This window comes from Euphorbia lathyris, chromosome 9 (genome assembly GCF_963576675.1).
Source record: "Euphorbia lathyris chromosome 9, ddEupLath1.1, whole genome shotgun sequence".
In the NCBI taxonomy this organism is placed as follows: domain Eukaryota; kingdom Viridiplantae; phylum Streptophyta; class Magnoliopsida; order Malpighiales; family Euphorbiaceae; genus Euphorbia; species Euphorbia lathyris.
Window position 1 is genome coordinate 61,553,623 of NC_088918.1, and position 24,878 is coordinate 61,578,500.

General features: G+C 35.0%; 2 protein-coding genes across 2 annotated transcripts; both read right to left on the reverse strand.

Moving 5' to 3' along the window:
* Positions 1–8,500: 8,500 nt before the first annotated feature.
* On the reverse strand, positions 8,501–14,924 carry LOC136207193 (probable protein S-acyltransferase 16). The gene is made up of 7 exons (XM_065998498.1): positions 14,517–14,924; positions 12,486–12,578; positions 12,295–12,396; positions 9,550–9,627; positions 9,361–9,459; positions 9,171–9,266; positions 8,501–8,982 (listed from the first exon to the last, which is right to left on the reverse strand). Exons 1-7 carry the CDS (start codon positions 14,787–14,789, stop codon positions 8,869–8,871), a joined length of 855 nt encoding a protein of 284 aa, XP_065854570.1. The 5' UTR covers positions 14,790–14,924; the 3' UTR covers positions 8,501–8,868.
* A 6,792-nt stretch (positions 14,925–21,716) lies between these two features.
* On the reverse strand, positions 21,717–24,878 carry LOC136206192 (laccase-4-like). The gene is made up of 5 exons (XM_065997151.1): positions 24,691–24,878; positions 24,463–24,614; positions 24,019–24,263; positions 23,812–23,940; positions 21,717–23,019 (listed from the first exon to the last, which is right to left on the reverse strand). Exons 1-5 carry the CDS (start codon positions 24,808–24,810, stop codon positions 21,929–21,931), a joined length of 1,737 nt encoding a protein of 578 aa, XP_065853223.1. The 5' UTR covers positions 24,811–24,878; the 3' UTR covers positions 21,717–21,928.

The following is a 24,878-nucleotide window of genomic DNA, read 5'->3' on the forward strand; positions in this document are numbered from 1 at the left end:
ACGCAGAATCAGACTAATATTAATGACTAAGAGAGCCCGCATAGGCGGAGGTACCATCACCACTGGCAGCCTGTGGAAAAAGCTAATAAGCCATGGCTCAAAGAAGTTGGGCGAGTGGTAGACCTAAATAGAAGAGACTATGCCTCTCTCCTTAAATAAAATTGAGAGAGCTCTATGAAAGGGAGAGAAATTAGGAGAAATTAATGAGTGAAATTAGGACAAATTAATGAGTAGGAGGAAATTTTCCTAAAATAATGGTGGGAGACTCAAAATTTTGAAATAAATGTTTCAATGGGAGGAAATAAAATAAGAGAGCGTTTGGTTGCTATTTCCATATTTCTGTTTGTTTGTTTTTTTTCCAATAACAAACCGCAAACCAACCGTATATAAAACGGACTCTAACTGTTCCTCCCAAATTTCAAATCCAAAAAGTGTTTTTTGGTAAAAGAATTTAGTAATTTATTGGTTTTGCATTATTTTAGGCCCTGTTTGTTTGGGAGGAAATTTTACGCATAGAAAATATTGTGGAGGAAAATAAAATATTTTTCTGTGTTTGGCAACAACACTGGAAAATATTTTCCAACCACTAAATATAGATTTTATGTATTTTGTTATTTTCAATTGTATATATAAAATACAAAAAAAGAGATTCACATGTATTAAGCACAAATTAAGCACCAAATGAATAGAATAGCAAACAATGGAATAGAAATGTGGGAAACACGAAAACGTTAAAAAAAACGTGAAAAGCACGAAAACGTTAAAAACACGAAAATCTAAAAAATTAAAGAAAACAGAAAAACATGAAAAAAACACAAAAAAGTGAAAATTTGTTAAAAACACAAAAAGTGTAAAAATACAAAAATCACGAACAGTTTTTCACGTTTAGTTTTCCGGTTTTTCCTTTTTCTTTTTTTTTCACGTTTTTTATTTTTTGCATTTTGTTACTTTTTCGTGTTATTCACGTTTTTCATGTTTTTCGTATTTTTCATGTTTTCGTGTTTTTTACGTTTTCGTGTTTTGTTTGCATTTTTTATCTTTTCATGTTTATCGTGTTTTTCACGTATTGTCACGTCTTTGTGTTTTAGCATTTTTCGCGTTTTTGTGTTTTTCGTATTTTTCACGTTTTTGTGTTTTTTTGTATTTTTCACGTTTTTGTATATTTTATGTTTTGTCACTTTTTCAAGTGTTTGATTTTTTTTGCATTTTTGCGTTTTTCGTGTTTATTCACCTTTTCATGTTTTTTACGGGGTTTTTTTCATATTCTTGTGTTTTGTAACGTTTTCACGTTAATTCATGGTTTTTCGTGTTTCATATTTTTCGTATTTTTACATTTTTTAACGTTTTCCTCATTTTTCTCTAAACGCGTATGTTTTGGGGAAAATGTTTTACCTTTTTGAAAAGTGTAAAACATTTTCCCTTATTTCTTCCTTCATTTTCCTTTGACTTACCACTTATTTGACTTATTTTTCTGTCCTAACAAACACTGGAAAATTGGAAAAATATTTTCCTGCAGAATATTTTCCTCCAAACAAACAGGGCCTTAGTCTTTACACTTTTTCCATTATGAAAAATCCTTAGACTATTTAGTCCTTGTATTTTTTAACTTTTATTTTGTTTAAACTAAGGGTCTGTTTGGTTTATTATTTGTTGTTACGGTTTGCTGTTACTGTTTATTGTTTGCTGTTTCTGTTTGCTGTTTAATGTTTGCTGCTTGATTATTAGTGTTTGGTAAAACTATGATTGGATGTTGTTGTTAGTATGTAAAATGACTAATATATACAGTTTTAAATAAATATATAAAATTAATTCCAAAAATAATAAAGTAAGGGATAAAAATCAAATTTAATCCTAATGTTTTAAATAAATTGCAAATTTAGTCTTAAGGTATGAAATTTTGCAAATTTAATTTTAATGTTTCCAAGGAAGATCATTTTTCGCTCTATGTTAGAAATTTAGAAAAACTAGTTTGATTGGTATTTAACTGTCACTTCAGACCTTCCGAATATTAATTATGTCTAAGTTATTTAGTGTATTGCAAAACAAAATTGTAAAAAATATACAAAATTATTTCAATTTATTTACAAACTTATTTGGAAAGTCTGATGTGACAGTCAAATAACTCAAACTGGGCTTTTCAAATTTTCGATAGCGCATGGCTAAAATTGATCTTGCTTGAAAATGTTGTGGTTAAATTTGCACTATTTCATACGTTATGTCTAAATCTGCACTTCGCTTGAAAGTTAGGGTTAAATTTAACCTTTATCCCTCAATATAATTTAAATAACTAAATAAAAATACAAAAACAATATTTATAAATAACTTCATTTTTCTTACCAAAAAAAAAAATAACTTCATTTTTCCATAAAAAAATATTTATAATTTAATTATTATAAAAGATCAAACTCATGACAAAAAAAAAACATAACAGTGAGACATAGAATTATACCTGTATTTGAAAACCATAAAAAAAATATATGCATAATCAAAGTACTGGAAAAAGAAATAGGCCAAGGAAAAAAAAAAAAAAGAAACAGGCTGATGAGCAAAAAAAAAAAAAAAATTATTCTAAAATTTCATGCAACTCATTCACCTCAATTTTGAAAGGTATTAAAGGTATTAAAAGTTGAACATCAGCCCTTTGTTGTTTCAAAAAGTAGCTTTTTCATCCATCAACAGCAAATAGGAGCTTTTTTTTATTTTTTACCAAATAATGTTGAGATACAGCAAACAAGAGGTTAAAAGTACTTTAAAAAAAAACAGGTTAAAAGTAGAAATAAACACTCTAATAGCATTATTAAATGTAAAATTAAAATTTAGATATAAATAACATTAAAAATTAAATTTGAGATATCAAAATATCAACATAAATTAGAAGGCAATATAGGCATTTAGCATTACAATAGACCATATATGTTATGTTACTCAAAATAAAATTGGTTTTCCTATTCACCGTCCTATTTTATTTATTACCGTCCCCTGTTGATCATTTTCGCCTTTTTCATTATTTCATTCAAAAACTTAACTTCCTCTCTCTTTCTAGCCAAAAATTGGATTTCTCAAAAAATGGAACCGAGAACTCCGAAAATGGACGATTTTGAAGACGAGATAATGGTTTGATCCTCTAACTTCTGAAATTTCCAGAATTAAACCTGAAATTCGTATTTTTTTTGTTTGAATTTTGCCTAAACGGGTGGCCCATACAAAACAGGTCTTGGACCCTTTTTTCCTTAGGGAAAAAAGAGTCCGTCTCCCGTATTATAATTTATCGCACCCTACGGGCGTCCCAACATTTAAATTTCTAATATATATATATATATATATATATATATATATATATATATATATATATATATTCAATGAAAAGGGCCTGGGCTGGTGATTCACACCAATTCGCCTAGGCCGAAACGGGTGAACCACCCGTATTTGCCCTAGGGCCGAACGGGTGGTTCACCTGTTTTTGCCTAAGAAAAAGGGTGAATCGCCGTTTTCCCTAGGTACCAAACGGGTAATTCATCCGTTTGGCCCTAGGGCCGATATGGGTGAATTACCCGTTTAGCACATATTCAACAAGTTCCGTTTCCGAATCCGGAGACTGAACTCGTGATTTCGAATCGATTTTCAATAATAAAGACTTACCCGATTAATCATTGCTCTTTTTCCTCTACCGTGTTTTGGAGCCATGAATGTTATTCGAGTTTTTGAATTTCTAAGAAATTTGAGAGAATTTCAGTTTTTTTTTGTTGAAAAAATGAAAAGGGCAAAAGTATCTAATAGGAGGCGGTGAATAGCAATCCACATAAAATGTGGTGCGAAGACCAGGAAAAAGTTCAAATTGCTTAATATAAAGAAATATATGTATAAGATATATCCTTTCGAGTTCTATTTATATAGAATGGATTGCCAAATTCATAAGTTGTTGTTAAAATAAATATTTGTGTGAATGTTTATGTTATCCATCTGTTCCTAATGTTCTTGTTTTTCTACTCCGGTGATAACGAGCCTACACACGGTTTGAGTTCGCTTGCGTAATCTGTTGTTTCCTGGGAGACGATCGTCAATATCGATGACATCTGTCTTAAGGAAACTGTTAATACATGCTTCAGATTTGTCTAATTCTTTCCTTTTAATTTCTAGTTTTATTATTCGTATATTTTTATGTGTTCATTTTGTTTTTTGGTTAATCACATCCAACATTCTTAAAACAGACGATTTGTTTTTCTTGAGAATCTAACATTATTAAGGCAGACGTAATTGTTTGTCCAACATAAGAGGTTTGTGAAAAAATATATATAAAAGAGATTAAGAACTTACTTGTGAATCGATGAAATCAATCCTATAGCCACCAATCAAAACTTAGAGCAAAAGAAATGGAAGTTTTAAAGATTTGTAAACAACATTCAGTATAGGGGTGCAAATGAGTATGTCTAAGTATACAAACTGTTTGAGTTTGGTTTGGTCAAAAATTTGATCAAAGTTTGGATGATTTGGGCTCGATTCGAGCATTAATGAACCCGAATCTGAGCTTCTTTGGATTTGATTCGAAAACTCGTGAGCAGACTTGAGAGTTTTTTAATAATATATGCTATTGATTTTTATTTTAAAGGCATAATACTTATTTAACTCCTGAAACAAAGATTTCAAAGTCAATTAGGATCTTAAACTATCAAAATCATCAATCAGGTCCCTGAACTAAGCAAAAATCATCAATTGAGTCCTCATTTTAAATAAAAAATCATCAATTGAGGTCTCATCGAAAATCATTCGGTTGAACAGTCTCAGACCTTCTTCCCCAAACTAATTTTGAACCAATACAGAGATTATTAATGTCTATATGAAATAGTCACAATTTCTGATTTTAGGATAGGATGATAACTCAATTGATGATTTTTGCTTAGTTTAGGGACCTAATTGATGATTTTGATAGTTTAGGATTCTAATTGACATTGAAGCTTTACTTTGAGGAGCCAAATGAGTGTAATGCCTATTTTAAATTTTAATATATTTTAATTTTGTAATATTTTTATTAGTTTTTTTATTTAATAACTTCGAACCATATATAAATGTTTGGCCTAAAACTCAATTTGAAACTATATGGTTGTAGACTATATGTTAAATTTGAAATTGTTAGATTTTATATTTGTTTAATATTATTAGTTTGTTTAAATTTATTGTAGATTGTATGTTATATTTGTTTTTTTGGAGTTTAAATTTGGTATTACTTCATTGGAAGGCTGATTTTAGATAAAATATTAATCAGGTACAATTAAATTTATTCAAAACTGTTAAAAAAAAAATCAAAACGGACCGCTCGACGAGCTTCAACCTTGAGCCACCAAACCTATATCAAGCTTGAGCCGAGTTCTAAAATTCCAGATTCGGTGAGCTTCGAGCACGATCTCCGAACTTCTGGAGCTGAGCTGAGCCTATCCCTATTTGATCTCGGTTCGACTCGTTTGTACCCTAATTCAGAGTACTGCAGCTGCAGTTTTTGTTTTGGGATATGAGAGATTAAAACTATTTTAAGTAGCCAAGGATATTCTTGGTAAGAGTATAATTAGGTTGTGTTATCTATGTATCTGAAGTTACTACAATATGCGCATATACGAGGGTAAAGGCAATAAAGTAAATAAAAAAAAAATACAGTAAAACCTTTATAAATTAATAACGTTGGGATCGTGAAATTTTATTAATTTATACAGATATTAATTAATCGATAAATTAATAATTATTAATTTATAGAGTGATTTTAAATTTTTTTAAAATAAATTTTAAATTACTAATTGTTTCAATAGCAACCTGTTTCAAACATTGCAAAATTCGTACAGGGGATGAATCTGTTACCGCAATCAAATGAATGTCAATCAAATAGTAGATTATCCATGTGAAAACAATGAATGCTTACAAGTCCAAAGTTTAAAAGAAATTGTATCGAGAGTTATGCAAAATTCAATTGAGGATGAAACTGTGGATGATTTGGTACCTTTGAAACCAATCACAAGAAAGGAAGCAATTATAGCATCATCCACTCTTTACAATTTTTTTTTACAATTTGATAAGGATACATTGGAACTTTTGAATGCACTGAAAATAGTTAGGGATGAAAATTCAACTAGATTTAAATTTCAAGAAAAAACAAAATACTATAAATTCATATTTTGCTAAATTATCCTAAGTATATATATCTATATATATTTGAGAAATTATTAATTTATAGAGGTAATAATACAATGTATTTATAAAGGGTTGTTCCATAAAATTATTATCTTATTAATTTATTAAAATTGATCATTTTTTGAACTGGCCCAAGTCGGGACTATAAAAAATTATTATTTCAAAGAGTTTATTAATTTATCGAATATTAATTTATAGAGGTTTTGCTATAGTACATTTTTAATCATCTTTTTACTACCTTCTACGAGGTTTTATATCAGTCAATAGCAGAAATAGTACAATTTTAAATTTTTTGTGCCTTGTATTTCCTTATTTGTTCGTAAGATTAGTCGTATTTCCTTATTTCATAAAACCAGTCCATAAAACATGGATATAAATATGGAAGTATTATCTTGTTTCCTGTATAAATTTATTTATTTCTTTATACATTTTCAACCTTTTTTTTTTTTTTTGTGCCTTAAGAGTCCTAAACAATGTTATCAAAATTAGACCGGACATCAAACCAGATTTATAGAAGTTCACAATCACTTAGTTGGACTGGAATACTCAAATTGATCTGACGAGATGATGTAATAAATAAATAAATAACTAATTATATATATCCAAAATAAATTATAGGCATAAACCATACGCAGCCTCCTGAACTTGTCATTTTGCCCCCTAAACTTACAAGACGACTCATTTGCCCCTTCAACTATTTAAAAGTGGTATTAGCAACCCCCTATTTTCATTATATCGGAACCAATTATGACATTTCTCATTGCAAGCACCAAGGTCATAATAAAAAAAAGATTGTGCACTACTAAAATAAGCTGTAAATGAGGTTAGTATAGACAATACACAAGTTCTCTTGTAAAAATTGCATATATGGTTATGCACTACTGAAACAAGCTGCAAATGAGGTTATATATATGCAGGCTGGTTCCAATACTTCCATGAACACTTGTACTAATGTTGGAATTTCATTTTGTTTCCATTATAATGAAAATATGAGGTTGCTAATACAACTTTTAAATAGTTGAGGGGGCAAATAGGTCGTCCCGTAAGTTCAGGGGGCAAAATGACCAAAATTGACAAGTTCAGGGGGCTGCATATTGTTTAGGCCTAAATTATAAACAAATTTTGGTTTGTTATTTTTTTTTTTTTTTGTCAACTTAAAGCTTAAATATGTAACGGATAAATAGAGTTTTGAATAACTTGAAATATGTCAATGTATTTTATATCATGAGATCTTTTAACATTATATTATAAACCTAAAAACTGACAAGTGGTCAATGAAAAATTGATACTCCAAGTTGAACCACTTAAAATGATTTTGAAGATGATAAAAGGAAATTAAGCTTCCACATCCCACCTATGAACAGAATGAGAATTTTCACTACACGCACATGGATGCAGTCGAAAGACAACCGATTAGGCTAGGGCGTACCTAGCGAATGCTGCATCAAAAATAAGTTTTAACGGATATAAATGTCCCTTGGTACAAGGGCAGAAATGACAGGTACAAAGGGTATCTCAATCCCCGTTTGTACTTCTTAAAGGTCAACAATTAATCAAGGAGATCCGTTTGATGACCCGCAATTGTATTGTAGCATTATAAGATCGGATGTGAGCTTTGGAGTCAATAAGGTGAGCCAATGTGTGCGCTGTCCTCGAGTTGATCATTGGAAGGTGGTGAAAGGGATTTTGCGCTATCTACATTCAACACCATCTCATGGATTTCTTTTTCACAAGAACCGATCTCTTGCAATTACAGGCTTTACTGATAGCAATTGGGGTGGAGCCTATGATTTTGCAGTATATCTCAGCCCAAATATAGTTTTTTGGCGCACTAGAAAATAGCAGACTGTTTCCTGCTCATCAACTGAGCTCAAGTATCGTGCCCTTGGCTGCCTAGCATCGAAATTTTTTCTTAATGAAAATCTGCTTAAGAATGTGTATGGCAAAATATGAAAATTCTACATCTCAATATGTAAATGAGATTTACAAATTCCATTTATGGACTTGAGAATGTAAGACACTATAACCAAATTTATGCTTATGCTTATTATAATCGAGGTTCTTTTTGTAGAAAAGGGAGACTTATTTTGAAGGACATGTGTGGTCAATAATTAAAACAAAAGAGGAACTACGAATAGAAGTAATTTATTCTGATCAAAAACTAATTTGGTAGTTTTGGATTCAAAGTGTCCCGGCTGGCATGTCACTTCTCAAACAGAATCATTTCACCAATCAAGAATTGTTTGAGATCTTTCGCATCACATACAACCTGACACTGCTCGGTTCTCTAAATTGAATTTCCACAAGAAAATTAGGAGACCAAAATTTAAAGAAGCAATAATTATCTTTAGTGAATCGTATTAAATTCGTGTTTATTTTGTTTATGCTACAAAGATTACAGTTGTTAGTTACAAAAGACTTTTGTTAAATCTCTCGCAATCTCTTCTAGAGTACATACTCTTGTTGGTATCAAAATCTCCCTTTTTTTATGCACAAAAAAGTATCAACTGCACATTTGTTTGTCAGAATCAGCTCCACAGGAAAACTGAAAAAGATGGCGAGAATTCTTTCCTCTATTCTCACCTGACTTTAATCAGACACCTCCTGGATTTTTCACCCTTTACATATTCATACACCACAAGCATTTATCATCCTCCTATTGTCAGTCGAACTACACACCCAACCAGAACACTGTTATTGCGATGTCTCTGCGCTACTAGGGTTGTCGTACGCTGTGCGAAAACGAAGACCAGAACCCATATGTCTTGATATGGGACACACCCAGCAGAATATATTTGAACCCAATACCTGCAACCAGTCAAACAGTAACCAACTTAAATACACAATTTACAACCACAGCACCAAGTACATGAATCATAAAAGTTAATGTCTAAATGCACTTATGTTGGTGAGTAGGTAAACAAATCATGCCTAGGCAGACCACTTATCTAAAAGAAAAAGGGAACTCTAACTAAGAAAGGCCACAAAGTTCTCACTGTTGTCAGATTTTCAAACGTTCCAATATCATATGGATGCTTGTAGACATTCCCGCCTCTCTCTGCAAGCCACATAGCTCTCACTCCTTCATGGTACTGCAAAAATCAAACGAGCTCATCTTTATTAAGACCGAAAAGTTGACTAAAAAAGTAACAGAAAAATGGAGATGATAGATTAATTTCTAAGAACCTCAATAGTGGTTTTATTTTGCAAAATGAGGTAGATATGCCAACCCAAAAGAACTCCAAGTGCCATGCTTAAGGGGATCAATAACAGCCCAGCAATAACCTGACCAAAAAAGTAAATGCCAATAAGCATATCAATCCTAGAAGTATTGCTTGCAAAGAACATCAGAAAGATTTGGTTTTTGGTACATACATATATGCTTCTCATAGAGCTGTCAGCTTGCTGGTCATCCTTTTGAGAGTCAACGGTTAGACTACCACAAAGCAAGACCTGACAAATTGATTCGGGTGGAGAATAAAAATATTATCAGGACAAAACTTTATGTTTATGGAAACTTCATTTCATAACTGGAGAAGTTACAAGAGGAAAGTGTCATGGTGAAAGGGTTTACAAAATCCAGGATAAAGGGCGGCCCGGTCGCACTACGCGTCCCCGCTGAGCGAGGGTCCGGGGAGGGGTGTCACCACAAGGGTGTACTGGGGGCAAGCCTTCCCCTGCCAATTTATTTGGCAAGAGGCCGCTCCTAAGACTCGAACCCGGGTCACACGACAACAACGTTTACCGTTGCGCCAAGGCTCGCCCTCCTTACAAAATCCAGGATAAACAATAAAAAAAGTGATTGTGATTGGAATGATATAAAGAAAAAGGTTTTAACAAACTTTGAATAAAATGCAACTGCTGCTTCACATACTTGCCTATTTATACTAATAAAAGCAAACCTTAATCTTTGATAAAAAAGGAAAATTAATTACAAATGAAAGACATACTAACCCTTATCCTATTCCAAATAGTACTAGGCTCCTGCATCTATATCCCTAGGGCTGTCGATGGGTTGGTTCCGTTTAAACTTAAACTTTTTAAAATATCAGACTTGAACTATACCAATCTCAAGGATGTACCAAATTGAATGGATTGTCAGGTTGGCTTGATTGGTTTTCCTCTGTTTTTGGCTTTTATTTAGCCAAAAATTATGGGATCAGCAACATTGTTCCTAACAGGATTGCTCTCCATTATCAGATAAACAATAAAGTTCACAACAACAGAAAACAGCAACTCAACTTTCCTAAATTAATCTGATTTTGGAAATGACTATTGATGCCTTCTTAAGATTATCACGTAATAATTTTCCCCTTATGTAGTAGATGCAACAAATTGTATCTTCATGGCCTTAATTCTGAAATGCATTCTACATCATAATGCAATAGCTTAATTAACAACACTAAATATTCCACAAATTGCAGTTCCTCAACATTTATCAGTAGTAATGAAAACTACAACATCACTACTGTCCACTTTTCTCAACCAAACGTTCTTCCCCTTGTGGAGTAGATGCAAGAAACTGTATCTTCATGGCCTTACTTCCCAAATGCATTCTATATCATAATGCAATAGCTTAATCAACAACACTAAATATTCTACAAATTGCATTTTCATCAACATTTATCAATAGAAAAGAAACCTACAAATATCACTACTTCCACTTTTCTCAAGCAAACGATTCTCCTAAATATACTTCCAGAACAATCCTTTATGCCAAAACTAAGGAATTAGCTCCAATAGTGAATGGATGTTTTTTAATCATAAACATCTTCTTCCATTGTCTCTTTTGATGTGATATCCTTCCCCCATCAATGACAAGATCACAATACGACAATCTTCCTCTCTGATAGTTTCTGTCATTACTTTTTTTCATAAAACTAAGGAGTCTCCTTGCACTGGATTAATATCAACTTCCTCAACAGGTTGTAGCTATCCCATCAACTTCTGCATAAGTTCACACTATAGTGTGGACAAGCAATAGAATATGCCCCCTCTCTCAACAAGTAAAATATCAAATCAATAATTGCAGCTCCTTTGGTTGTGGACCTACTAGAACTATTTTTTCCATCATAAGACTTTACTCTTTCTTGGTTCAATATTGCTTGTTCTTCAACTTCTAAAAAAGTATACTCTATCAATCTTCCAAGATTTCTTTGTTTTTCAACTATCAAAATACTGATGAGCGTCCACAGTTTTGCACAGACAAATCTATCCCATCTTCTCTGTAATAATGACTCAAACCTGCCAGATATATTGGTTGCTTTCAGATAAGCCAACTCAAATTTGTGTTTATTAAACTCAGCAGTGTGCTCAACAGACATAATTTACTTCAAATAATGGAACTTCTTATATAATTCCCATTGTATAATCAGCTGCTGGAAAATCTGTAGCTTAGTTTTCATGTGCTTCCAAGAGCTAATTTAGGCTCCTTCTACTGAAAATTGCTGTTGAAGCACTTCCATCATTTAAGAACAGTATTCCTCAATTTGAATTTTTATACATAGCACCTTTGATTTTTCCTTTCTATCCTTTTTTTTTTTTTTTTGTCATGGGTTCCATTTTAAGTAATTTCCCAAACTGGCTTCAAGATCCAGGCAATAGTCCATAAGTAACTTAAATTACAGCTCCTCCCTGCCAACATGTGCCACTCAATTTGCCAAATCAGGAAAAGAAGTTCAAGTTCTCAACTTCTTTTCCAACTTCATGATCTACCTAGATTCTTGAAACCCATAAAATGGTATGGAACAGACTGTGACTGATAGAACATTAAATAATTATGATTCAACAGAATACTTTTCTGTATAAAATACACTTGTTATTCTGACTACTTCCGGTCCATTTAAATTAAAGCCTAATCGTTGACCAGAAAGGAATCCTAACCCATAAATAAAAAACCTATGGACGAGAAACACAAAACCAAATATATAAGAAACACTAACTTAAATAAAAATCGTATTTCAGAAAAGAATTAGGCTCCTGCGTCAAAAGACCAGATTCATACGAAGTAAAGAATAACAATAAGCCACATAGTCAAGCACAGGAATTGATCAGCAATGAACATTATATTTTGGGACTGAAGTCTCTCAAAACATGTTTGAAGTGGATAAAATGACATACCAGGGAGTAGATGCATGAGATGACAGCATACACGACGAACACAAAGAACACCTTGTAGTTTGCATGGCCTACACAATTGTTTATCCAAATGCAGTGGTGATCCTTCCAATTAACAAGAAAAGCACTTTAACAATCTAACCATAATATATGAGATGAGGCAACTAAGAAAATAGAGTATAGATCATGCATACCATTCTCAATACACATCTTCTGCAAACACGGCAATGGTGTGCACGAGGAGGTTTGAAGAGCGAACACTTCTGGCAATACCTCAATTCTCCTCCCTGCAAAAATTCCAAACAAGTGTCATGAAAAGGTAACAACACACAAGCCTCTACATTGTAGACAAAATTGCGTACTTTCAGCAAAATTTGCAATTTAAGGCCGTGAACATATAAAAAAATTTAATCTTACAAATCATCTGACTGCATTAAAAAAAAAAAAAAATCATGAAGTCTAATCTTCTTTTCTATTTTATAAGTATTCCCAGGACTATCTAACATAAACCAAGCAGCATGACTATCAACAGTGAGTTATTAGGAACTAATTTAAAATCACTAGTCTATTTGCTATCAAATGATCTTACTGATTTTAGACAAGCAATAGCAGCTGATACAAAACATTCCCTCAATTCTTGTTGATGCAATTACTTTTTATTGAATTTAGTTGCAGTCTGCAAGGATTTGGCACATGCAGCTTGCTCAATGGACCCATAAAATTGCATTACTATGTCTTTATGCCTATTAAACATTGACCACGAACATTTAGAAAATAAATTACAGTGAAAATGCAAATGCAAATATAATTTAAAATATACTTGTATCAGAAACAGAACCTAAGATATAGCACAAATCATAACATATTTGAAGAGTCATTCAAAAAGAATCACGTAGTAAGAAAGCTAACATCTAATCAACCACAGCTTAAAACTAAATTTGCATAAGATTACATATGCAAAAGCTGAACTCGTGATTCTAATCTTCCATCAATTCAGCTGATGCATGCAATTAAATCCATAGATAGCAGATTAATGCGTATCTCCAAAAGGAATTACGATTTTCTATGCACAAAGAAAGAAAACACGTCTTGCAAATTCACAAGAGAATATGAGTCAGGCTATAGTTTCCAAGCATAACTGGAGAGCTCAGTTTAGTTTTCTAGACTATCATTCACTATATTTCTTGCCTCAGTTACACATGCATTCACTGAAGATTAGAATCCAAAGTACTACTTAATGTAAGAATGTATGACTGACTGGACATTTAAATGCACAAATTTTCAGCTTATTTTTCGAAACAAGAATCTTTAGACACTTGATTAAAGCGCATTATGATATGATTTTAGTTTCAATTTAAAAGACATGCAGTTTTAGTATTCTTTATATTTATTTACATGGCGATCCAAGAGCATCTATTTCCAAGCCACAAAAATCAAAATCGTACAGAAGAAGACGACAATGTTTGAGTACCAAGAACTGAATGAATTTTCTAATTTGTTGACCTATTTCGTCAAGCAAAATGCAGTACATTGCAATGTCAACCTATACTTCCATTGATTGTTGTTCATTCATGCATCTAAGATACCGATCTGACACAAAGAACAAATTTCAAGACCGGCAATTGGGTGTCAAAAAACAAATAACAGAGGGAATAATTGATGGTGAAATTATAACACCACCATCTTGGATGTGAAGGGAACAAATGGAAACCCTTAACATGTGCAAGCTTCTTATTAGTGTAGTCTAATAAAAAAGATCAATAGATCCAGGATACATTTAAGTTCGTTTTTGAATTCTTTCACAAACTTCCTTTCCTATTTTAGATAAACCATATTGCCGTTTTGAGAATATAAGAATGCAAAGATTCTATACGAACCATTCAGAATCTTGAATACAGACAACCACAAAATTTAAGCAACCATATGCCGTTCTATTAATCACTCATTCAAGATTATAATCATATCAAATTCTCCAGAAGCAACCTGATATTAAAAGCTTGTTACTGATCAAAATAACAAAAATAAAATAACAGACCATAACATTTCCTATGGAAAAATCAGCTAATATGACATGAAATTAAAAATTCTACCAAGAATTCCAAGGAATGAAGATCAAATGCACAATGGGGGCGTTATATATGATTTCAACAGGACAACAGGCATTCATCAAACCAAGAATCTTCACCCAAGCGTATAAATAAATGTGCATAAAGATTACACAGTACTTTGCGTTTAATCTCATGGATAGGGTTATCGGCGTCCTCGACATCGGGCATGTAGGTGGAGGGGACCTGACCCGGATCGGAGAAGATGGCCAAAGCGTAATTAAATATACACATGAGAGCAACAGCGGTGAAAACAATAGCATTCATGATTCCCGGAGAAGACATAAGACCGAACCAACCGTCTATGAAAACAAAGAGCGTGGTGAAGTAAATGTAGATGATGGCGAAAACGACGACGACTACAGGTACAGAAAGGCCAGGAACTCGTCTCATTGTGAAAGGTCAGAAAGAGAGAAGGAGAAATAGAGCTCAGCGGAGGCACCGGCGTAATTACGACGGCGTCTCCGGTGTGCAGATTACCTTTCAATTGAGCTTTGATTTTGAATCCGTTTTCAAGAAATAATAAGGAGGTGTAGGTTGTTAACAGGCTTGTTCATCTAGATGCTGCCGTTAGTTTCCCTTTTACTGAAATACCCTTTCGCTATTCTAATTTTACTATGTTCCCTCCATTTCACCAACGACAGGTTTATGGAGTAAATTAAATTAAATTAAATATGGTTCTTTAATAATTATTAGAAATGATTCATCAAAAAAAAAAAAAATATTAGAAATACTTTCAAAACAAATTTTATTAGAAACAGAACAAAAAAACCATAATTAATGAAGTGTCAATATATCAGAGGAATAATTCAGCTGTAAATCGAATAAAGTAAAAAATATAACTTTTAAAATTTTAAAAGTTCATAATATTTTACTTAAAAAATTGCTTAATATTTATTTATTTAATCATCTTATTATTATTTTTAAATAATAAATAATCAATTTTTAATTTTTTTTCTAAATTCTAAATACATACATGTTCAATGATTAAAAAAATCCAATAAAAAATAAAATATCCATAAATATAATTTTATATTTCTAATTTTAAGTAATACCATTTTTTTTATCAGGATCATGTTTAAGTAATACCATTTGAATTAAGGGGAAATACGAAAAACGAAAACCAAGATTCGTTTATCCAGTATCAAACGAGAGCTACACGCAAATAGAATTCCTTTCAGAAGTATCAATAACGTCACATGAATCGTAAATGCATGAATATGATGGACCAAAAAATCTGTGGTTTCTAATGGATGATGTGTCAGGTTTACTAGGATTGATCTATCATTTTTACCAGTTGTACACTTTAGTGTGAGATCATCTATAAAGTGGTGAAGTTTTATATGAAAAAATGAATATTGTATACCAAAGTATGAAACATGATAAATATTATACACCTTCTATATAATTGACCGGTCATTTTTTAAAATTTTAAATAGAATATTAAATGATCTAAAACTATAAAATGTTATTTTTAAGGATATTAATGTTATTTTGTTAGACACTTTTTTGTTGATGTTATTTTGTTGGTATCTTTTTAGTTTTTTTAAGGACATTAATGTTAAAAATATTAAAATATATGTATTTTGCTATCTTAAATCTTTTATAATATTATTATGGGTCAAATACATGAATATCATAATTAAGACAAAATTATAACTAAGTCATATCACCAAACTTAATTCTTAATATGTAATTATTCTTCATATTATGATTTTACATCATACTTTAAAAATTCTAGACTCCAATTCATAAATCATAAACCCTAGAAAATATATTCTAGATTTCTAATTATTCTTCAATGTCCTTCTTGTCCGCCTAGCGGTTTCCTTACAGTATAATGTAGTCACGTGGAGAGAGGATTCCGACTTCCTCTTCCAAAGATGATGGCGGACATCCTCTCCTACTTTGACATCACAGTCAGCCAGCTACACCCCAACTGCTGGTTGGACATCGCTTTAGACTGCTACCTCGCCTCAAATTTAGGAGTAGTATATACGGGGCGTGTCTTTAGAGCCTTTCACAAACCATCAAAACGGAAGTCCGAATCCTACCTTACGTTCGCCAAATTCGGAGTATATTCGCCCTTTAGTGACAAAATGTCCAATGTCCATTGCTGGGATGAGAGATTCTTCTACGTGAAGATAAAAGATGGCGAACCTCTGGGTTTTCCTTCGTTTTGGAATCCCAGGCCGTTACATATGGCGGGCGATATGCGAATTTTAACAGATAGTGATGAGAAGGTGGCGAAGCTCATGAAGCAAATCAAGGCGGATGCATGGACATATGCGGATGCCTTAGCTTTCATGATGAGTGATATTCCATTGATTCGCCGGGAAGGGGATCAATTCATTTACTCAAAGATTACGCAATTTGACCAAGGTACTTTTCGTTTCTTCGTGAACTTTGATTACTTTAATGTTTTCTTTGGCAGGGGTTTATCTAAGGCCAATCATGCTCTTGCAGAGAAGCGTAGGAAGTTTCTGGAGGCTGAAGCACGCAAGAAAGATCAAGCGGCGAATTCTCAAGCGGATACTGGAAAACGTCCTGCAGAAACGGTGGTTGAGCCGCCCCTAAAGAGGAGGAAGCCTAACACCACTGGAGGTCTTAAGCTTATGGCGGATGCCCTGAGGTCCGCCAAGCCTGCTGGGGAGATTGCACAGGTAGGTTACCTTTGATCTTTATTTGTTCATCAAGTTTTGGGCTTGAGTTCTGATCTTTGAACGTTTGTGTAGACGGCGAAGCCCGATATTGGTGGATACTGGTCCGCCAAATTTGGAGCCCAAGGATCTTTCGAGAATGAATCCATCCTAAACGATTTGGATGAGGCCTTGGGTCAGGTGGGCGAAGTGCAGAGGAACCATAACCAGATTCCTGGTTCCATTCATGCGCAAAAGGGGAAAACGGAGCTCCTCATGGTGAGTTCCTTTGGCAAGGATTTCGTTTTGCAGAAAATACTGGTCCTCCATTCCCTTTTGCTTTTTGACTGAATTGTTGAGCTTTTGACAGTTGTATTCTCGCATACGTACCATGGAAACAGAGCTCCTTCAAAATGTGGCGGATAAGGCAACCATCGAGAAGTTAGAGAAAGAGGTAGCGGAAGCCAATGCGAATATCGCTTCTGTTAATGCAAACCTCGCTTCCGCTAATGCAAACCTTGCTTCCGCCACAGCCGACTTGGTTCTTAGGGACGCAGAAATTGAGAAGTTAAAAGCAAAGATCGTGTCTGATGCCAAAAATCACGAGGACGCCCTTGGAGAAGCGGAATATATGGCGGGTGAGCAAGCCTTTTATTACGGTGAAATGCTCATGGCGTACTTCTCATTGGCGCATCTTGAGACTAATTTCACAGATCCGTAATTCGCCATCCCCGAACCAGAGGATGTGGCGAATTTCAACAAAATGTCAGATGTTAAGGAGTACCTCCGTGATTATGTTCGGAGATGGATGAAGGGGCTTATGGAGGAAACCAAGCCGTCCACTACTGTCACGTTAGATGAGCTTGAGGAGGTGCCCTCTAAGGCGGATGAAGGTCCGATTCTTGACAAGACTCTTCCCCTTGGTCCCACATCCTCTGTGGATAAGGAGGTATCTCCGGCTGGCGTATCTGTGGATGTGGAGAAGGAAGATCCCCAAGCAAGCGCCGTGAACAAGGAAAGCGCAAAGGAGGATGCTCCCATTGTTACTTAGTTTGTTTTTATTTGTGACATTGTAAAAACGCTTTTAAGTACAATTTGTTTTAATCCTTTATGGAAGCTATGTTATTTTACCTTTACGTTTGCGTAAGGAAATATATATAGGCATCTAGGATTTGGAGTAGGTGGCCAGCCATACTCCATTGTATGAACCTTTGTGAAGGTTAGAAGCTGTTCTATTCCTTCTAGAGGAAGTAAAGCTGCCCAGGGGATCAATTTGCTACCTATCTTTGAGGTGAAGTGATCCGCCCGTATGACTTGTGAATCCTTCTCTGGGAAGGATAAGAGAGTGTAAAGACCTTGCGTCCAAGGATCGTTTTAACTCTATTGGAGATTGGGATCCGCTTAGAGACGGATCCGCCCATAAGATTGATGTTCTTATGTCTTTAAGGCGAAAAGAAAGTAGCTATAAGATAACGATACGTTGTAAATGTGGAGAGCGCTGGATGCCCCCCTTCTTTTTAAGACTGGAATATTGATATTGCTGCAATAAACTTTAAAAAGAACATAGATAATAGAACAAATGATGTTTATTAATGGGAGAGATGCTTTATTACAGCAAGTAGGTCTTATAGGTGAGCCTCGTTAAAACCTTTAATAAGAAAAACCACATGGGAAAAAGCTTATTAAAGGAAAAAGAGTACTCAAGACCGTGTGTACACTTTATTTTCTGACAAAATATTTGCGGAGATTTTGGAGGTTCCATGTGCGTGGCAATGTGTTTCCCTCCATGTCTTGGATTTTAAATGTGGCGAATCCAATTTTGTCCACTATCTGATATGGACCCGTCCAGTTGAGCCCAATCTTGTCCACATAGGATTGGTCCCTGCGATCTTCTATCTGATCTAGATGCTTCCTTAGCCGTTTACCGTTGTCCTCTTCACAATAAAAGGCCACTCTATCACTGGGGACCTGTATTTCGACTGGGATCACGGTTTCGACACCATGAGATAGGGCGAATGGTGTTTCCCCTGTGGCCGTCCTTAGGGTGGTGCGATAAGCCCATAGAACGCTTGTCAGCTGGTCCGCCCACTTCTTATCATGCTCTCCCAATCTCTTCTTTATCCCCTTTACGATCGTCCGATTGGTAACTTCAGTCATCCCGTTGGACTGGGGATAATAAACGGAGGCGAATCTGTTCAGGATGCCCAACCCTTCACAGAAAGCTTTGAATTCGCCACAGTTGAACTGTGTTCCGTTATCGGTGATGATGGTATGTGGAACACCGTATCTGCCCACGATGTTGTCTTTGACGAATTCCACCATTCGTTCTGCAGTAATGGAGGAAACAGCTTCGGCTTCTACCCATTTGGTGAAATGGTCCACCGCCACTACCACGTACCTCCTCTGTCGGCGAGTCGGAGGAAATGGGCCAACAATGTCTATTCCCCAGAGGGCAAATGGACGTCCTTCTATGATGGGCCTCTGGATATGTTTGTGTAGCTGGCTGACTGTGATGTCAAAGTAGGAGAGGATGTCCGCCATCATCTTTGGAAGAGGAAGTCGGAATCCTCTCTCCACGTGACTATAGTATACTGTAAGGAAACTGCTAGGCGGACAGGAAGGACGTTGATGAGATGCGGCAAGATGGGTCTTATAGTTCTTGATCCAGGGAAAGCGATTCGCCAGATCCACTAGATCTGCGGCGCTCATACGAGACGGAGTAGACTCCGCTCGAGGATTCTTTTTCTTAGGAGGAATTGAAGAAGAGGCCATTGTCCCCGGAAACCACCTAGATGCACCGTCCGGAGCGGCGCCAGAGACAGAAGTAAAAGGAGTCGGGTTCCTAGTGGAACGAGTTTGGTAATGATTACGCACCGAGTTACTAAACCCAGCTAAATCAGAGTTAATCGTGCCCTTGGAAGAAGAAGAGTTCTCCGATGACGAAGTGGTCCAACTAAAATCAACTTCTATTTCAGGAGAAGGGGTTGAATTAAAAAGTTCTGAAGTTGATCTAGAAGAGGAAGACGAACTTCTAAACATCCAGAGAAAAGTTAAGCAAAAGAAAATGAACTTACATGAGAAACCGGAAGCTTGGTGCGAAACTCTAAAAAATTCCTAGAAAAAACTTCGAGCAATGGAGTAAAAATGAAGAAGTGAAGAAGAAAGGGAAAGCGAAAGAAGAAGAATAAAGTTTTCTCCTTCCTGGGACAGTGCGTCCACTACACGTGTCATTCATCCATTGGCATTGAACAGTGTGCTCATTAATGCAGGTGTTTATGACGGCGCGATGGAGCTCAAAAGCCCTAAAGGACTTTAAGGGCATTTTGGGGGGGCTTCTGATAACATCGTGATATTAACCCGAGGACTAAAAGGGATATTCACCTCAGGAACGCCGCGTAGTGATCCCCAAAGGGGAGCTGGCAGGCGGATCTCCACGGATCTGCTCTGAGAGATCCGCTGGCGGACCTATGAGGAGAATCTCTTCATTCACCTGATTTGCCACTATAACGGCTGGCCGCCGACTCGGCCATAAAGATCATTAATGAGTAATCAATTAGCTAACTGCCAGGTTAGAGATAACTCGTAACCGCCATTAATGGAGCATTAATGGAGACCTTCTAGTTACCTGAAGGTTACGACTTCACATCTATATATAGCCTGATTCCCTAGGTTATCAAGGTACACATTCTCACAACCTTTGTCAATTCAGTTTGTTTCCTTGAATCATCTTACTGATTTTGGCATCGGAGCTTCCCCCCGTCGAACCCAACGACGCCCCCACAGGGACGGACGTTGATCAGAATTTCGCTACCTGTTATCATAGGTTAAGTATCTATTTAATTTGGTTACAATGTAGGTATCCTCTCAATTGCTGCTAAATTAGATTTCCTTTTTCAGACGTATGCAGGTCAAAATTCAATCACATTCCCAATTTCGGGTAAATTATATCAATTGTTGTTCACTTTTACCTTAGTTTATATTTTGGTATCTAGATTTAATTTTTTCCTAAAAATATACCTGAAGCTACGATGGTCGAATAATTTAGTAGATTTTATCGGTAAATGCGAGTTTGATAAGTAAATTACACCAATGATACCTGGACTTTACTCTAATTCACATTTTGATAGCTGAATTTTATTTTGTACTAAAAATATAACTCAAATAAAGGTGACTAGATATTTTAGTAGATTTGTCCGGTTAGTGAGCAACCAACGCGAATTTGACCATTTTAAATTAAAAATTGAGAGCCACCATACATTTAATTAACATAAAATTACAATATTATAGTAGTATTATCATTTTATGTTAATTAAATGTATGGTGGCTCCCAATTTTTAATCTAAAATAGTCAAACTCGCGTTGACCAGTCAATGAGCGGTCAAATGTACTAAATTATCAAGTCATCTCTACTTGAAGTGTACTTTTTGAATAAAATAAAATTTAGGTACCAAAGTGTGAATTAGAACAAAGTTCTAAGTACTGTTAGTGTAATTTATTCGTCAAATCGCATTGACTAAATTATCCGGTCCCTTTTTGAATATTTTTAGGATAAAATGAAATCTATGTAACAAAATGTGAACTGGAGTAAAGTTCGGTACCATCAACTAATTTAACCCGAAGATTTCAGCTTATCTTCCCCAAGAATTTTAGATTTCCCAAATATCCAAACCAAGAATCAGAGTCAATCTAATAATATCTCAAAACTAAACAAGTGATGATCATACTTTGTGATTCAAAAATTTAATAGCCTTACAACACTAACATCTTATCTTCTATATCCATGGGATTGATCTGTAGAAACTAGGGGGTATCCTACCTCTTTCAAGCATCATGAAAAGAAAAAGAATACAATTTTTGAGAATCAGAAAAAAGAATGATAGCAAAACCCCCAATTCAACATTGAGGAAGATCAGAGGGTGGAGGAGGCAACTTCTGGTTAGATCTTTTACCATCATTAACAACCCAAGCCATCTTCAATCCCCAACTGGTATGAACTTCTAGATGACAATGCATAAACCAAACCCCTGGATTATCAGCAAGAAATCGTATAGCAACCCAACCTCCAGAAGGCACTCCAATAGTATTTCTCTCGGCAGGATCAACCAGATTAAACTTGGCAGGATCATTTTTGGTGTCAAAATTGCCAAAACCTTGTCCAACTACAAAGAAATTGAATCCATGGAGATGAAGAGGATGACTTTCTGCAGCAATAATACTAGTATCCTGCAAAATCACCTCCACACTTGTATTAAAAGGTAACACAACCACTTTGGTACCAGTTGTGGTCATCATATTAGAAGGTGGAGTTCCTGTGTAATTGAATCTAAAAGGTGGGTTATTTGGGAAATCTGTGGTGTATACACCTTTTGATTTGTTAAAAAAGTGAGCTTGAAGAAGAGCTATATTCGGTTGCACAAATGAGACATTGTTAATTGAAGCTGCAACTCTTGTATTATTGGGACAATTTTGATTTTTTGAGCAGGGAAGCAGTCCTAACCCAACTGTGAAAAAGAAGTGCTTGTTAATCTTTTGAGGGACTTTAGCTGGGTATTTTGCAGTGTTCAAGCTACGAACTTTATTGGAAAATTTCGTCGCGAAATTGGTGTCGTTAAAAATTGGGAGAGAGGGTTTAAGTAGTGGAAGTTTGGTGTTTGAGGAGGAGGAAGAAGAAGAAGGGTGTTCATATTCAAGTATAGCGGCGGTTGTGGTGTTGTCGAAAGCAGCTGGACCGGTAGCATAAGGTCTGGCTGCCATTAAAAAGGTAGAATTAGGATGGTGAGGTTTGGTTTTGAGTAAGACATTAGTGGTTTGTCCTGGAGTTATAACTAATATTTGGGTTTTAAAAGGTTTAACATAAACCGCATCAGTTTCAACTACTGTAAGAGTGTGATTTGCAATGCTGAAGAATAGTTCGTCATTGAGTGCTGCGTTGATCAAACGGAGGAGATACGTTTTTCCCGGCTTCACTTTCAGCTTAAATGTGTCTGCATTCAATAATTTAACATGTTAGTCAGTGGCAGAGCCAAAACAAAATAGTTGGAGGTTAATGGACCCAAATTTGTTAAAGTTATTGGCCTTTTTTGGGATTAAGAATTTTACTACAGAATATTCCGTCCCAGATTCCCGTTGTAGTGTCAAACCGTCGCAAATTCTGATATAATCGAATTGCAACGGAAATGAATTTTTAGTAACGAAAATTGCCGCTGGTAATTATAGTCTGAACAGCCCACCTGAAACTACCCCTTATAAGGGTGATTGCCCCAATCCACTTGAAACTACCCATATACAGTAACAAAGGCTTAGTCGTGAAATAATTTAGGGTCGGCTAACATGAACCATCATACAAAACCGTGAAATCAAGTCGTGTCAGCGACATAAATTTTTTCCCTCCACTCCGTCCTATCCACTACCATATTTTCCTCGATACCCAATAAACTCGTATCACTCTTGATCACCTTTTTCCAAGTTTGCTTAGGTCTTCCCCTACCCCTCACCATTACATCCCTTTGCCACTCTTCAGTCCTCCTAACCGGCGTATCAAATGCTCTTCGTCTTACATGGCCAAACCACCTTAGTCGGTTTTCCCTCATTTTATTCTCAATAGATGTAACCCGTACTTTTGGTCTAATTATTTTATTACTCACCCGATCATTTCTCGTATAACCACACATCCATCTCAACATACACATCTCCACCATCAACATTTTATGAATGTAACAGTGTTTTACTGTCCAAGACTCTGTCCCATATAAAAAAAATTCACAAAGTTAGAGTACCTTTTGCTGAGCAGGAATAGAGAGGGCCAGGAAGACCATTAATAGTGAAGGCATCAGAAATATTCGGTGCTGCTCCGGTTTGGGTTGCTTGGTTTATGACTGTTTCGGTATCGGCCTTCCACCACTCCCCTGCATTTACATTACCATATCGAATCAGAAGTTGTTAATTGTTATTTCGGAATGTGGTGCAAAAGTGAAATTAATTACCAAAAACGATAGGGACTTCTTTGTGGGGTTGTGGAAATGGATACGAAGCATGTTTTTTAGGAAGTATAACAATAGGACCATTGAGAGTGACTCTAAGCCAAGATATGTGAGCATGCCAGAACAATGTTCCTCTTTGTCCAGTTACTTTGAATTTATATACATAGCTCTGTCCTGTCTGAATTGGACATTGTGTTACATATGCAGGTCCATCTGCCCATCCACTTCTTAACTGCCTTATTCCATGCCTATAAAACCAAATTTAAAAAAATGCACGTCAAATTTTCAGGTAATGTTTTTAGAGAAGTGCAAATATACCATGATAAAAGTGTATTTCGATTTTCTAACATAAAAGACCACAGGTATCATTTCAATACAGCAAATATTTAACAATTATCAAAGTATTAAAGCACGAAACCGCGAGATAATTCGAAGAATATTTCATACCAATGAATGGTGACATTGTACTGAACATGGTTAACCACTTTGATGATGAGTTTATCACCTTCCCTAGCTATGATCCTAGGTCCAGGTAATTCTCCATTCACTGTCACAATACTCTTTGTTTGGCACAATCTTGTTACATTTTTCATCACAATCTGCAACATTATTAAATAAATTAATTACTTTAATTTAAAATCATATAGTAACAATTAATTAAATAATGATGCTTACATTGAACTTGTAGTGCCTAGTAATTGCAGCATGCTTGGCAAGTATCAGCTCAGGAAACATCCAAAAAGCACAGATTATTGAAAAAATAACTGTTGCTTTAAGGCTGTTATTAAAACCCATTGCTCAGTAATTTTTTGAGAGATTAATATATCTATGAAAGATTGAAGATAGGAATGATGTAATGAAAA